The sequence below is a fragment of the Nasonia vitripennis genome, chromosome 2 (genome assembly GCF_009193385.2).
Source record: "Nasonia vitripennis strain AsymCx chromosome 2, Nvit_psr_1.1, whole genome shotgun sequence".
NCBI classification, from domain to species: domain Eukaryota; kingdom Metazoa; phylum Arthropoda; class Insecta; order Hymenoptera; family Pteromalidae; genus Nasonia; species Nasonia vitripennis.
The window spans coordinates 9,587,418-9,602,330 of NC_045758.1; the positions used below are offsets into that span (position 1 = coordinate 9,587,418).

The following is a 14,913-nucleotide window of genomic DNA, read 5'->3' on the forward strand; positions in this document are numbered from 1 at the left end:
GCTCTACGAAGCAGCGACTTGTACATGACCGGACGCCCTTCAATTACTCGAAAACAGGCTGATTGGTAAAATCGAGCCGTTGCCAGCTCTGCTGTGCTGCTACTGCTGCTGCTGCAGTGGCGTAGCCTTAGCCACCCGCGCCTACGCTCACTGCGAGTCATTTTTTCTTTTAACGCTGTGAATCGTAATCGAGCCTACAGCCAGCATCAAAGAATACTCTTCGCTCGTGATACAGGCAATATCGTAGTGAAAGTTGTATCGCAAACGACACTTGTGGAAAGAAGAGCCTAAAACAATCAAAAAGCTCGTCGCACACTCAAGTGCAAGCGTGCGGGTCAAGAAACTTTGTAGTCAACGCGGGGCCGACAACACATGTTCTCGATTGCGAACGCGACGAACGAGAGAGAGAGAGAGAGAGAGGGGGGGGGGAGTAGTCCAGCACAGCGAGAAAAGCACGTCGTCGCTGCTGTGCTTCCGTGTTGCGTGGACTAGTGGAGAAAAGCAGCGACTTTCCTCTGGAGTTCGGCCAACTATTCGGACGCGACACATCTGTGGCGCATTAGCGCTATCTCTCTCTCGGAAGCTGCCTCTATTCGCGAAAACGTTGTTCCGAGATATGGGAGCCGGGGTTATTATGCGAACGCTGTGTATCCGAGGGAGAGAAGTTGGGATGCTTCGTCATTGCGCGTGAATCCATACACGCTTAGTCTGCGCTGTTGCACTTTAGCTCGATGAATTACGGATATATTTCCGATGGTTTTAACGCCTGTTTATACTCTTTGAAGCTCTCACCTCGCGCGACCTATAAATATCAGCCCGTGACATTTACGCCATATTTTCCAAAGCTCGTTGTCGCCAGTCTCTTTCATCCGGTTACACCGCGCGCATATGAATGAAATCCAACGTCCGTGTTTACTTTCGTTTTCGTCGATTATTTCCTCTCCTGCAGAGACAGACGCGGACGCACCAACATCTCTCTCTCTCTCTCTCTCTCACACACACACACACACACACACACACACCTTTTTGCCATTTAAGAACCTGACTTGCGTAATTCAACGAGCGCGCACGCGTATCCTTTTTTAGAACTCCGCCACTTATTGCGCGAGTTTATTTTTAGCTCTCCGCTGCGGCTATGGGAACAGCTCGATTTCCGCCGAGTTACGCAATCGTTATCAATCACGCTTCATATCCGACTTGTATAAAATCGCGCTATACTGTCAGTCGGTGTATGCGTATTTAAAATCAAAACGCACACCCGAAGCATCGGCATCAGCTGCCGGCGAAAGAAATTTACGAGCGCCGATATAATAAAGCGAGAGTGATTTTCCGCTGCTCCGAGATTTATACACCGGCAGCTGTCTCCGTCGCGATGTATTCTTCGTCGAAATTTCGGCGGCGCCCATCACTCGCACGCGTGTGTATAGAGAGACGAGATGCAAAAACGATCCATACCTACACAGTGTCAATGACCTCTGCTCGCTATACACACTCGCCTGACTGGCGCAATCATTTTTTACGACTCGCGCGCGCAAGCGTGTATAAAAACGAGGGCTGTAAAATAAATTTTGTTCGGAGCCAAGTACACGCGGGCTGCCCGTATAGCGATCGGTACTAATTTATGAACGTCGTTGATTGCTCCTCGAGAATCTGTATCATTCGCTGATTTATATTTATCCTCGAATATTGCAATTCATTCCGCAGAGAAAAAAAGATACGCTACGTATTTTCCATCGAGGCTAGACGGCGTTTTTCCCGGCACAAAGCCCGCGCTCGCGCGTCTACGCTCGAGTTTCCGCGTCAGCAGTGTCCATTCAGCTCTCGCGCATACTCATGACTATTCGCCACCGGCGTTTTTCCCGAGCGCTGCATATTCCTTACACGTCGAAATCGCGCGATGTGCCTTTTTACCGTCTGCTGCGTTTTATTTTCGTATACGTACTCTGTGCCTCGCCGGAAGCGTTTCCTACGTACACATAAACACAGAGACGCGCGTATACGTATACACACAGACAGACAGACGGGCTGCAAGAGCGGCGGCTCACTTTCACCCGATCGAATTTGCACACGTAAACTCGAGAGATCTCGCCGATCCGATTCGGAAGGGGATCGCACGCCGGGTTTCTCCTCCTGCTTCTCGCGTACTTTATTTGTGTATTCATGAGGAGAAGGAGCGAGCCTTCTGTCTTCTCGGTACAATCGAAGTCGTGCGCAGCGCCGAGAATATGTCAAAAATTGCACGTTCTTTCGTCAACATAGCAGGCGAATGAAACGGCACTATCTCGCGCGCCGGAAACGCCTACGCCGAGTCATCGAGGAAGAAACGTATGCCGCGCGCGTCGCTCTAACATCAAAGACCCCTTGCTTCCTTAAAAAAAATAATAATAATAAAAGAACGAAGCAGCTGACCCCGTATACATCCATGCACGACTCTCTCCATTCCGGTCAGGATTCCAGATCGCGACACGTCTCTTACGCAAGCGTTTCCTCTTTCAAAACACGCTGAAAAAAAGGGAAACATGCAAATCTGCCGGCATTCATTCATCGCTCTCCGCACGCTATACGAGTATAGTCCGCCGCGCAGTGACACACGAAGGATCGCGCGCGTATGGAAGGCGCAAAGCAGAGGAGAGAGAGATATAGAAAGAGACGTGCGCGCGATGCGCCGGCGCTTGAAAGCGAGACGCGGCTTATCTTTTTCGGGAATTGACGCGACTAAAGTGCGCTGATGAGATTTATTATGCTAATGCGCCGCGCTACGCGGACGTGAGAGCCCGGAGAGATGTGAGCTGCATTATAAATGTGGGTCGGCGGTCTCTTTTGGGACGTATTATTATAATGTGTGTGTGTGGACGTGTTTTTTGTGAGTGAATAATTGATTCTCGTCACGTATACATATAGGAGTGTAGAAAAATTATTGAAATTTCGATTGACAATTTTCAGATCAACAACGATCCGAACATTCTGCCGGACGTGAAGCTGGTGATGCGATGGAACGACACGCGGGGCGAAACGGTCGAGGCCACCAAGGCGATGGTCGACATGATCTGCGAGGGAGTCGCGGCTTTTTTTGGGCCCGAAGGCTCCTGCTACGTCGAAGCCATAGTCGCACAGTCCCGCAACATACCCATGATCAGTTACGTAAGTACACTTGTCTGATGGCTATCCTAGTTTTAAGAAATGTTAACGATATCGAATTAATTTACTGAAATAAAAGCCTACCGATGTCGTCTCTATACATCCTGAAATCAACTGTCCCTCTCTCTCTCTCGGCTAAAAGAGCAAGTATAGGTTACAGAAAGAGAGAGAGGCTCTGTAGGAAAAGTACTGATATGAATGAAGCTCCCCCTCCGCGCGATATCACCGATCACGTATTACACGCATATATCGCGCAATCCTTTGCGCGGCGGAAAATAAAATTCTCGCACGCGTTCCGGTATTACCGGTCGCCGCGCGCAGTTATCTCAGTCCGCGAGACACGACGCGGCAGCGGCGGCCTATTCACTCGGGCGCGATCCACAGATGCTTTTTTTATTTTATTACTCGTATTTTTCTCCTGCAGCTCTACGTCCGCGACTGCTGTGGGTGTTCCCGTGGCGAATTATTTCGTCTTACATATTATGGTATACTTGCGACGAACTTCTTTTTTTTTTATCGCGTCGATCACCGCGTGAATTATTGCGAGTCGTTATAGCCCGGATTTCGCTTCTTTTTTTTAAACGAAATATATTCTTATCAGCGAGCTATTACAGGCGATATCTTTGGGAAAAATCGCGAGCCTTCGCCTGTTTAATTACGAATCATACACTCGCGTTTACAGCGAGCGAGCGAGAGCGAGTTAGGCAAAATAACTTGTCTTTTCAAGTGGAACGGTTTTGATAGCTCCCGGCGCAGCGGCGTGATTTTTTCTCCTCTATACACATACACACTCACAGGCGTCATTGCGCAAACTTCCAGAGGTAACTTTTGTAATGATAGGCTCGCGGAGAGAGAGAGAGAGAGAGAGAGAGAGAGAGAGAGAGAGAGAGAGAGAGAGAGCGCGTTTGATAGATGTGTATCTCGCGTATTCGAAAAGTGCGATATATTTTTTACGAACACACGAGAGCCTGTTATTACAGAGGCGGTAAAAAAATTGTTTAAAGCGACAGCTCTCTGCGTCACGCTCCTTTTACTATTTTTCCAAAAGCGCTGCGGAATTTCAGAGAGATGGAGAAACGCATATTCTGTGAGTCGATCGTGCATAAAGATGGCGCTTTATTAATTTTGAATGAAAATTTTATTTCACCACGCGCGCGCGGGCAATAAAAGTTTATTGAACCTCCATAATACGTGTGTTTGTACTCTGAGGTATAATAAGCACGCGCGGTGTGTGTGCGATTTGCGCGAGAAATCCGACGCGAAGCCTATCGGATAATTTAATCAATTATAGCAACAAATTAACTTCTTAACTCCGCGGCGTCGTCATCGCGAGACTCCGACGATTAATCGAGCGAGCGAAACCGGTCTTCGTCTTGTGCATCAAGCCGCACCCGCCTCTCGTGGGAAACCGAAATATGTTAGGTTCAGCTTTGGTATAATGTGTGCGCGAAACAAGTGGAAAGTCGCGCGAGGTGTGTAGTTTTTGAGAAAGCGAAGATCGCCGCGAGGTAGTTAAGCGACACCTGCTAATAAACTGTTTCGAGAAGAGAATTTCATTTTTTTATTTTGGAAAATATGTAGCTTATGTATTATACACAGTCGGATACAAAGTTCCTGAAACTCACAAGGATACAGGCTTTAAACTCGAGCTAGCTCGAAAGTTTCCAAGTAGCCGCTCTCGGCGCCGACGGCGGCAATAAGGTCGTAAATTCTGAAGCCCCGTTCAACATCTCGTAAGTTGCTGATCCCAAGGCTGCTGCTAGGCTGTCAGTCCGACGCGGTTTGCTCTCGGGGATATAGGCTGATTACGGCACCGAATTTCCGCTCATTATCTCTCTCTCCTCTAGCACACTTCCTGAGTATAAACGAGGACGTTCGACTGTTCTCTATCGAATTGACGCATTTAATATTTTTCGCAAAATTAATTTGACGGCAAGCTGCGTTGAAAATTAATCCGAAGATATAAACTCGGACAGCTCGTAAAAGCTCGCGAGTATGTAACGCGAGTTACAATTAATAATCAGCGCGCGAAAACTACCGACGAGTTTCGATTTGCATACGAATGGAAAAAGACATCCTCTGCATAAACGAGAAACTACACTCGCGGCGTACAAAGTAAACACGGAGGCGTATAGTACACGCACGCGTGCGCTCGTTAAACAAATAGCTGCAGCTATATTTAATCTTGGACAATATCTCGGCGTGTGTAAACAGAGCTCCGGCCACTTGTTGCTTTTTTCCCTTCACCCGAAGGGATCAAACAGTAGATATATATATATATATATAAAATCGATCGGATTAGCGTAGGCTCAATCAACGGAGACACACCTTCTCCGGACTGTTTGGAAAATCAACAGTCGCGCGATCCCGAGTCTAATTGCAGCGGCCGGTAACTTTCCTAATCAAGGGAGAAAAGAAAACACGCGGCGAAACGTATAAGTATGCGTGTATAGGTATACTTACTATACGTCCCGGGCTAGGAAATGAAAAGGAAACGTGTACGTAGGTAACAGACTCGACTCGTAAAGTGTGCGGCGGCGGCGGCGGCGACGACTCGCGCTATAAGTGACGGAGAGCAGCTCAGCACGTATCTATAGCTATATAGCGTCTATTGAGGCTCTCCCCGCAAAAGGAGCGATATTATTCTATCGACGGCGCATTTGCATGAAAACTGCTGATTCCCCTGACCTTCGCGGTGACTATTTATAGCCGTCGTCGCCGAGAGAGAGAGAGAGAGAGAGAGAGAGAGAGAGAGAGAGAGAGAGAGAGAGAGAGAGAGAGAGAGAGAGCAGTAGTAGTAGTACACACAGTGAGCAGCTTGTTGATGCTCCGCTGTATATACACACTGAAAAAAAACTCAGCCATTTTAACTGAAACCGCACCAGTAATCCGTCATTGTACGAAGACTTGCCAAAATTACCGTAGAGTTCAGCAGTTTTAAAGAATCAGTTTGGTCGTTTTTGCTGGTGTCCCGCGTAAGCAACCAATTTTACGAGTCGCGACTTGCCAAAACTACCAGTGGCACACCGTTGTTCTTACTGAACAGTCGTTACGGTGGCAGAACGGTTAAAACTACCGGACTTTACGGCAGAAATGACTGTGTTTTTTTTTCAGGGTACACTCTCGCGTGGCGAGTTGAGTCCCAGGACGATTACCTGTCTCTCTCCGAACCGAGTGTCAAAGTATATACGGCGTGTCTGAAAATATTTTTTAAATCACTGTTTATACAACGCTCTAATGAATTGCTACACTAAATGTATACGTATAAACAGCAAAAAGGAACAGGCGCGTACAGGGGGACAGATGGAAAGTTTTTGCTGAACTTGATCGATACGCCTTTCTGCATCGTGTTTTTCTCATGCGCGCGAGCGCGGCATATAAACCACGTTCGTAATTAGTTCTACCAATTGTCGTCTACAATGTCGCCGAGAGCTAAAAATACCTGTACACGTTATCATCCTCGTAAAGTGTAAAACACGTCGATTCAAACTGAGCTCGACTCATAGCCGCGCTATCTCTTTTTTCGCTCCTCTCAAGTGCACAGCCGCGACCCTTTAACTAAGTGATCAGTCGCACTGCGCTATCAGCTATATATATATATATATATATATATATATATATATATATATATATATATAAACTGGTTCGGAAACACACAGGCCCGTTGTAATTGAGAGTTTAGATCGGACGTATAACGAATTTATCAACCCAACAGCAGCAACAGCTTAAAGCCAAAAATAGAGCCGGCCGGCTTCCTTAACGCACAAGCATATGTATACCTATAAATACTGTTTATAAGCTGCCCTCTTTCTTAGCGCCATAAATCCAATCCGCTATCGTCGATTTAGACTGCAATTGCAGTTAAGGGATATTCTTTTTGCTCCGATTCGTTACACGCCGCTGATCCGCGAATGATTAGTGATTTTATGGAGCGTGTGCGAGAGCCGCCACGGACTATATTTAGAATCTGATGTGTTTTCGCGCGCGCGCTTTCCGCCGCGCTCGTTTTATTGATTTATAATATCCGCGCGCGCGCGCTGCGTTTTGGAAGCGTCATTCTCTCTCTTCGCATACATGCATTTTACGTGTACCTACTTCGATTTTAAATTCAAATAAACCCGCGTAAAAAGATGTTTACGCAAGATCAAAAAGCAGCACCTCGTTCTTTTATAATTTGTATACACGTTAGGATTTTCTCTCGCTCTCCTCGCCCCGACGACGAGGATCGCGCGTGGAAACCGGTAAATTATGTAATAAAAATCGAGAAACCGCGCGGGAGTGAGTTCCTTCGTAAATATTGATAACCTATTTTTCTGTATTTGTACACCTGGATTGGCATCGCGACACGAGCGGCTCGTATACGACGATCGTAGTTTCGAAATTTTTCTTCTCTCAACCCGAAGCGTAATGTACGATGCGATACATATCGCACTCTGTGTACTCGATTCGATCAACTGTACAAGCTGCACGAGACTCTCGCGTCATCAGTCGCTAACGACGCGGATCATCAGTGCCGGATCATCCTGTCAATAGCTGCACGAGCGAATTCCCGTTATAATTATTTGCGTAACCGGGTGTTACGCGAGAGGTCAACTTCTCCATTGTCGTCGCGCTCCTCCTTTGTCGCACGGAAGACGCATTGTCGAGAGAGAGCCTTTTTTTCTGCTCCCGCAGGCGTCGTCGCCACGATGATTTTACAGGAAAAAGAAGTGGAAGTATTGCGCGTTGCCCTAATGTTTCTAATTAATTTTGAGAATATGTGAGAAATTTTCAAAACGTCTATTTCGAGCAGCTTGTAAAAGCAGAATTAGCCAGAGCCGCGTCGGAAATACACTCGGCTGGTGCGCTCTTTACGAGCTTTTTACGGCTGGCGAACGTATTCGGCAGTTAATGTTTTCATTCCGAAGCCTGAATCAATTTTAGCTCTGGCTTTCCGAAAATAACGACTAAATTTATACGCGAAACGTTTAATCGCGCGTCTGCGAGCCGATAAAGAGTCTCTGGTACGTATACCATGCTGATCGCGCCGAATCCCTATGCACACCTTTCGCGCTTTATTATACGATAATATTTATACGTTAACGAGGTTTATACACGCCACGCGCGACTTTCGGAGGTTAATGATCCTGCACTCTCATGTACTAAGTATTTTCGTTCTGCAACGTACATTATTTCGCACATATTTTTGCGAAGATAAGCTCAGAATTTTATAGATACATCACAGACACACGCACATCCATCGATATAATCGCATCAGCGAAACAGTTTTTCCTGCTGACACAAAATACTCTTCCCTCCCGCGACGATATCTCGGCACCACGTGCGCTTAGCGAGGCACACATTATACACGAGATAAGGAGAGAAACACAAAGCAGCGTATAAGGGGGCGGTCGTTCGGCCTGATTCGGTGCATCGCTGTGTGCACTGAAGTCGCTTAATTCCTGAGAGAGAATAGCTACATACGCTGATGATGCAGTGCAGTGTGCTCTCAATTGGGCACCGGCTTAATTGACCTGAGCTCGCCTCATCACGCACTTTCCTTCGTCTTGATGCGAGTTATATGGATGCTGCGCTGAATTATGTCTTCATTCGTCGACTGCTAGCTGCGTGGGCGTATATCTTGGGAATAGAGAATTTTACTTGGTTTTGAATTATTTTTATTTTTTTTTTACAGATCAATTATGTAAAAAAAAAACTCTAAAAACAACTCGCAGCAATCTTCACCCAGTAGCCTAGTTCCCGCAATGTAGCGGAAAATTGCACAAGCTCGCGCCTCATCCGCATTCCCTTTTCCAAGCGTCATAGAGTCTGTCGTGACTGCGTTACACGTATGTACCCGCAAACACAGCGTGAATCCGTGGCACAGTCCGTTGAACGCGTAAAGTGTCATACACACACGCAGACAGACAGAGCTTGCGCGCGATCTAATGGCTAAATAATTGCGAGCGCAAAGTGCGCCGTCACGCGCGCGCAAACGACCCAATACGCTTCATGTGTGCAGTACGAGCGTGGGAATTTTTCGGATTCGAGATATGTAATTCCGATTGATCTCGACTGAAGCTCCCCGTCGACGCGCAGTGTCTCATCTGCAGTGCTTTAATCTTGTAATCGCTTCGAAAATATTCGCTCGCGACGTATTTACATATTTATCGAAGTGTCGTCGCACGCCGCGTTTATGCATAAACTGATGGATGAGGAATAATAATTTCGTTTTTCTCTATACTCTCGGTGAAATTCAATCCCATCGCGGAGAGTAAACAAGAGAGAGAGAGAGAGAGAGAGAGAGAGAGAGAGAGAGAAAAAGAGAGAGGAATAAATTCAAAAGTGTACATCGTATGCGTATAATACCAAACCCCTTCGAGTGAGGCGTCAATTTTGACGCCGTGCTCGCAACCGCAGCGTCACGCGCGCATCGGGTGTTGAATTATTGGAACGTCTTCGTATGTTATGTGCGAAGTACGAGTAAAGGTCCTCGTCGCGATTTTCGACGACGACCAAAGATTCCGAGAGGGAGAAACCGGATAGTCGGACTGAAGAAAGGCTACTGAGCTTTTGCGAAACTCTATTGTTTTATTCGATGAACTGATACCTTATAATGATTCTAAAGTAACGAACGAATTCACAGCTTCTCTTTAACCGCTTTGCCATATCGGGCTGAAACGCGCTTGTTTTTTCGCGTTTCTCGTGAAAGTTGCCGGCTTTTATGGAGATTTGGATAAGGATCGCTAGTGTATTGCAGTATTGAGAGACGCGAGTGCGAGCGTTTTCGAAAGCGTTCGACTATTATAATATCAACGCACTGCAAAACGTTTTGAAAAAGTGTCTGGATAGAAACGAGGATAAAGGTGACACCCGCATCGTTTGAGAAGTTACGCAACACACTGCATATTCTGAAAACAATAGCCTTTCCTTTCGATTCCGCCTCTACCGCGGACTTTACAACACGCGGCGTCTAATTATAGAACCAAAAAAAAACACGAATATATCCTCGTCTTCGCGACGGACGAATCCTTCAAACTTTGACGCATCAGCGACGAAGGTCAGCGCGATACCGGTCATCGACCTCTCTTTTTTTTCAAAATCGAAAATTCTGCACACCCGGCCTTCTCCGCTTCGCGCAAAATTCTTTTCCGGCACTTTTTTTCCGAACAACACGAGCTATCGGTACTTGCGTGGCGCAACTCGGCGTCGAAAAATCATCCTCCGACTGTGGAATGCCATTCTCTCTCTCTCTCTCTCTCTCTCTCTCTCTCTCTCTCTCTCTCTCTCTCTCTCTCGGCGCTTCGGTGTCGCGAGTAAAAATTGAAATTCAAATAAGTGAAGAAGCAGAAGAGTTTCGAGAAATGCAAATCGCTCGCGCGGGAGAGACCTACTTTATTCGGATTGGAATTTCTTTCCGAAGCGTCGTCTTATACACGCGCGCGTGTCTGATCCTCGCGATGTCATAACGCGATCGTCAGGGAGATTTTTCGACTTCTGCTGCATACGTTTACCCTCGTCTCTCTCTCTCTCTCTGTCTGTCTGTCTCTCTCTCTCTCTCTCTCTCTCTCTCTCTCTCTCTCTCTCTCTCTCTCTCTCTCTCTCTCTCTCTCTCTCTCTCTCTCTGATGAGCAGTGAAAGCTCTCTCGCGCGATGATTGCGCGAAAGTTTCGGAGACGACGCGGCAAATTTTTGAGGAACGGAGTCGCCGCCGATCGTGTGTACTGTGGCAAATGCTGAAAAACTCCGAGTGTTCATTACGAGCTTGCGGAATTCTCGGCACGTCTGCGCGGACGTCGGCAAAAAGGCACCTCTCGCCGCTATTTTCAGCCGCAACTCACACACTGGAGTACAGCGATACAGCCGTCAAGTCCGTACAGCATAGCTCTCGTACACCGTATCTGTCAGAAGTCCGCGTCATAGATCCAGCCGCGCGCGCATCTACTTACGATAATTACCTGATCAGCTGGCCAACGATACGCTCGAGTGTAAACAATGTACACGCGCTGATGCTCTTCTCTCGCTGTGTGTGCTCGTATAATAACAAAGCTCTCTCGCGCGGATACGTGTTTTTTCTTCGATGTGTAGATCCTCCCAGCGTAGCATAATATTATATGGGAGCCGGTATAATTACGGGGAGAAATATCGCCGAGTATAGCGACTGCTGCTCTGTGTGTGTATAGTATGCGTATGTGTAATAATGTGCGAGAAAGGGGGAAGGAACATCTCTGACTCTCTCTGTCTCTCTCTCTCTCTCTCTCTCTCTCTCTCTCTCTCTCTCTCTCTCTCTCTCTCTCTCGGGTAATCTTAATCAAAATCAAGCGTTAACTACCCGCTTCCTCGGCAATCTCTGTCCGAGTAAATAATAGCGACTGGCACGCAGTCTCTTTTACACATGATATCATATTATATACCTCCGTGATATATTCGTAAATCTTGGATTCGTCGCGTGAACACATTGTGCGCGACGAAGAATTATTCAGCAACATCGAACTCGGCCTTTTTATCCGCTTTATATCGGCTCTCTCGCAGCTCTCGTGTTATATACACACACTTTTGCTAACAGTTGTTCGCTCCGAGAGAGAGAGAGAGAGAGAGAGAGAGAGAGAGAGAGAGAGAGAACTCGCCGAGCGGCTGCTGCTGCTTAATGTCGCGGTTCTAAATATAGAGCCGTTCGCGAGCGTTTGCAGTATTGCGTGACTCTCTCTCTCTCTCTCTCTTTGCTGCTCTGCTCTGCTATGCAACTCCCGATCCCGTTTCAACAGTTCCAACAAGTTGCGCATTCAGAGGGTCACACTGCAGCTATATACTCTCTCCGGAATCGTCGGATACACAAGCGGTGCTGGAGTAGGGGGAGACCTTATCTAACCGAGTCGGATGAAGTGCGTCGCTACTCCGCTCTGCGCAATAAATTTGTAAATTGAGGATTTTTTCACACGTTTCGTAGTTCGGCGCATATACGATGGCATAACGCGTCGAGTCAAGAGGGAAAAAAAAGAAATCGATCGCATTACACGCTATGACAGAGAGACAGGATGAACATCTTCTTTCTCGTGTGCAGTGCAGCGCGCACACATAACGCCTTCAATTGATGGGGTATCGGGTTGCCTCGTTCCGCGCCTCGTGTCGTCGTTGTCGGCGAAGATTAAAAAGCCGCGAGAGATATCGGCTTATAGAATTATTAAGTGTTACTTTTCAATCTTCACATGTTTATACATCTTCTTCATCATCAGCTTGTCGAATACGATGCACTTGAAGAGAGAGAGAGAGAAATTATCGCTCTCGATGCTGCGTAACCTTCGAAGACACGCTATTCGTTTCGAATTCTCTGGATCTCTTTCGACGAAAAAAAGTTGCTCTGGATCGTTAGGAAATTAACATCGTCATCAATATTCAGTAGAATCTTTGTGTGCGGTCGGCTCTTCTTTTTTACAAACGCACCCCGGGAGATGATAAAACGAGGAATTAGATATTATGTACAGCGCATTAATAATAGCGCGATTCATCACTCGCGATCGAGAGAGCCTTGCGTAACGCGCTGCATATGCACACTCGGCAGTCGTCGACTTTTTTGCTCGATACGCACCTGCCGGAAAATGTTGATGCGATGAACGAACGTGACAACGACAATGAGCCGCCGGCGGGGCGCCGGTGAGTGTCTCGATTAGACTCTTCAAACAGGATAGTCATATCGGTGAACGTTTATTATTTCGCTGGTAATAAATTCCTTGACTTTTAATTCGAGAATAATGAGCCACGAGGATGACGACGATAATATATATATCTAACGTCGCAGTAGTTCCGAGGCTCGACGATAGAATTCCCGGGCCGTATACGTCTCTTGTCAAATCAATTTAGCCGCGCTCGAGCTCGTGCGCGAGATGCTGGTATCCACACACTCGCTTCATTGCCATCGCTCTTATTGTGTTTTTCTCTTCTGTTCTCTGCGTGTATACACATCATCTCGGCGGGAGATCGCGATCGGAATTAAAATTTTTCCCGCGCTCCCGGCAACAATCTGACTGATTTGAGATTGATTTTTCGGACGGTGTATGGTATTATTCATTTTAAAAAAGACGTGGTGAAACGATTTTATCTTCGTTTTCGCGACGCTTTCTTATCGTAATCTGCGAACCCCAGTGGACACATAGCTCTACGTCCGATGAATAGAACATAAAATATGAAGAATCATCGATACCGATCTATTAATACCAGAGCGGTCGTTATCGTGGCATCGAGAGGATTATACGCGAGCGCACGCAGCGCACACGGTAGCTGATTATAATTCGATTAAACTATACATATATTTCATTATCAGCTCCTCGAGTGCGCGCACTCCACTTTCGAGCAGCGGCGCCGCTCTGCGTTATCGACGCGAATCGCGCATTCCGAGTGCGGTGACTCATTATATGTTACCGCCGATTTCCACCTACCTTTTCGAGCTTATTATCGATCTCTTGGAAATAAATTTCAATGAGATTCAATAATCCTATGTACTATAAAAAAACTCAAGATTTTACCGAGAGTTTGCGCTCGACTATTTCGGGCCGACGCGGCGTTGAATTTTCGAACATCTGTGTTCCTTTTGGAAGCCCTCCAATTTCACTATCGAAGCTGTGTGTATACAACAATAGCGATCGATTTTTGAAGCGTGCCGTCAATTTTAAGACAGCTTCCCTATAAACACATACACACAGTAGTCAAGAGTATATAAAGCTTCGAGAAAGTTCTGACGCAAAAGCTCTAGCGCAGATAAAGCCAATATCTAACATTGAAAAATTCGACGAAGATAACGTTCCTCTCGCTTTGACGTAACCCCTTCTTACGAGAACGCTCGGTGCGCAGAAAAAAAAGAACAACTCGATCAAACGAAGACGCGCACTGATGCTGTCCCGCTTACAGCCGCTCGTTCGCGGCCCATAAATTTAATTGGTCAGCAGCGGCGCACTGCAGTGTGTACAGTGTTCCGGTAAGAGTTATTGCGCGAGTGGACCTCGGGAGAGTTTTCAAAGTGTAGCCCGGAATTTCGAGGCTGATGGCAGACCGAAGGTCTTCTCTTCGATCTTTTCTCTCTCTCTCTCTCTCTCTCTCTCTCTCTCTCTCTCTCTCTCTCTCTCTCTCTCTCTCTCTCTCTCTCCAGCTGGCGAGCGAATCCTCTATTTTCGGAATCTCTCGCCTTGGCGACGTATAACAACAAAAATCCGAAAACTACCCGCGGTTCTCGAGTCGAAAGCCAGATAAGCAGGCGCGTGTACAGATGCGATTTATCGCGCACAGAAGAGAGAGGTTCTCGCGAAAGACTCCGTATAAATCGCGGTAGACTCGAGATAAAGAATAGCTCGACTACGAGCCGAAAAATTCAGTCTCACAGCGAGCAGCATGGATCCGCGTCTCGAATCATTATTTAAGCATTCAAGGATGTATACGTACGCGTGCGCATACGGATCCAGACGCGTAAGGCGAGGGTTAGCGGCTTACACACTAACTGACTGTGTTTATCGTGGCTATATTTAGCCCCGACCATTGCTCGTGTGTGCCAACCGCGAGCCGATGCCGCCGACGTCGCGTGTACGACTGTGTCTGCGTGTGTGTGTGTGTGTACTGCGTATTATATGCCGACGAGGAGCTGTAATTCGCTGTATACGGTGTATCATACTTGGTCCCGAGCGATTTATAATTTTAGAAAATTTCTCCGCGAGAAAATCAAAGGCCAAAAGCTTCTCGGCTCGCGGGAGAGAAAAAGGAGCGAGAGGTATACACGCGAGAGGAGCCGTCCAGTCTGCCGAGTACGAGTTG

The 14,913-nt window shown here is 47.0% G+C and overlaps 1 protein-coding gene across 1 annotated transcript in view; it reads left to right on the forward strand.

Annotated features, from left to right (window-relative positions):
* LOC100116030 (receptor-type guanylate cyclase Gyc76C) overlaps positions 1–14,913 on the forward strand; it is a 64,328-nt gene that overhangs the window by 28,794 nt on the left and 20,621 nt on the right. The window contains exon 4 of the mRNA XM_003426763.5: positions 2,944–3,141. Within this exon, the coding sequence (XP_003426811.1) occupies positions 2,944–3,141 (198 nt within the window). The remainder of the gene's footprint in view (positions 1–2,943; positions 3,142–14,913) is intronic.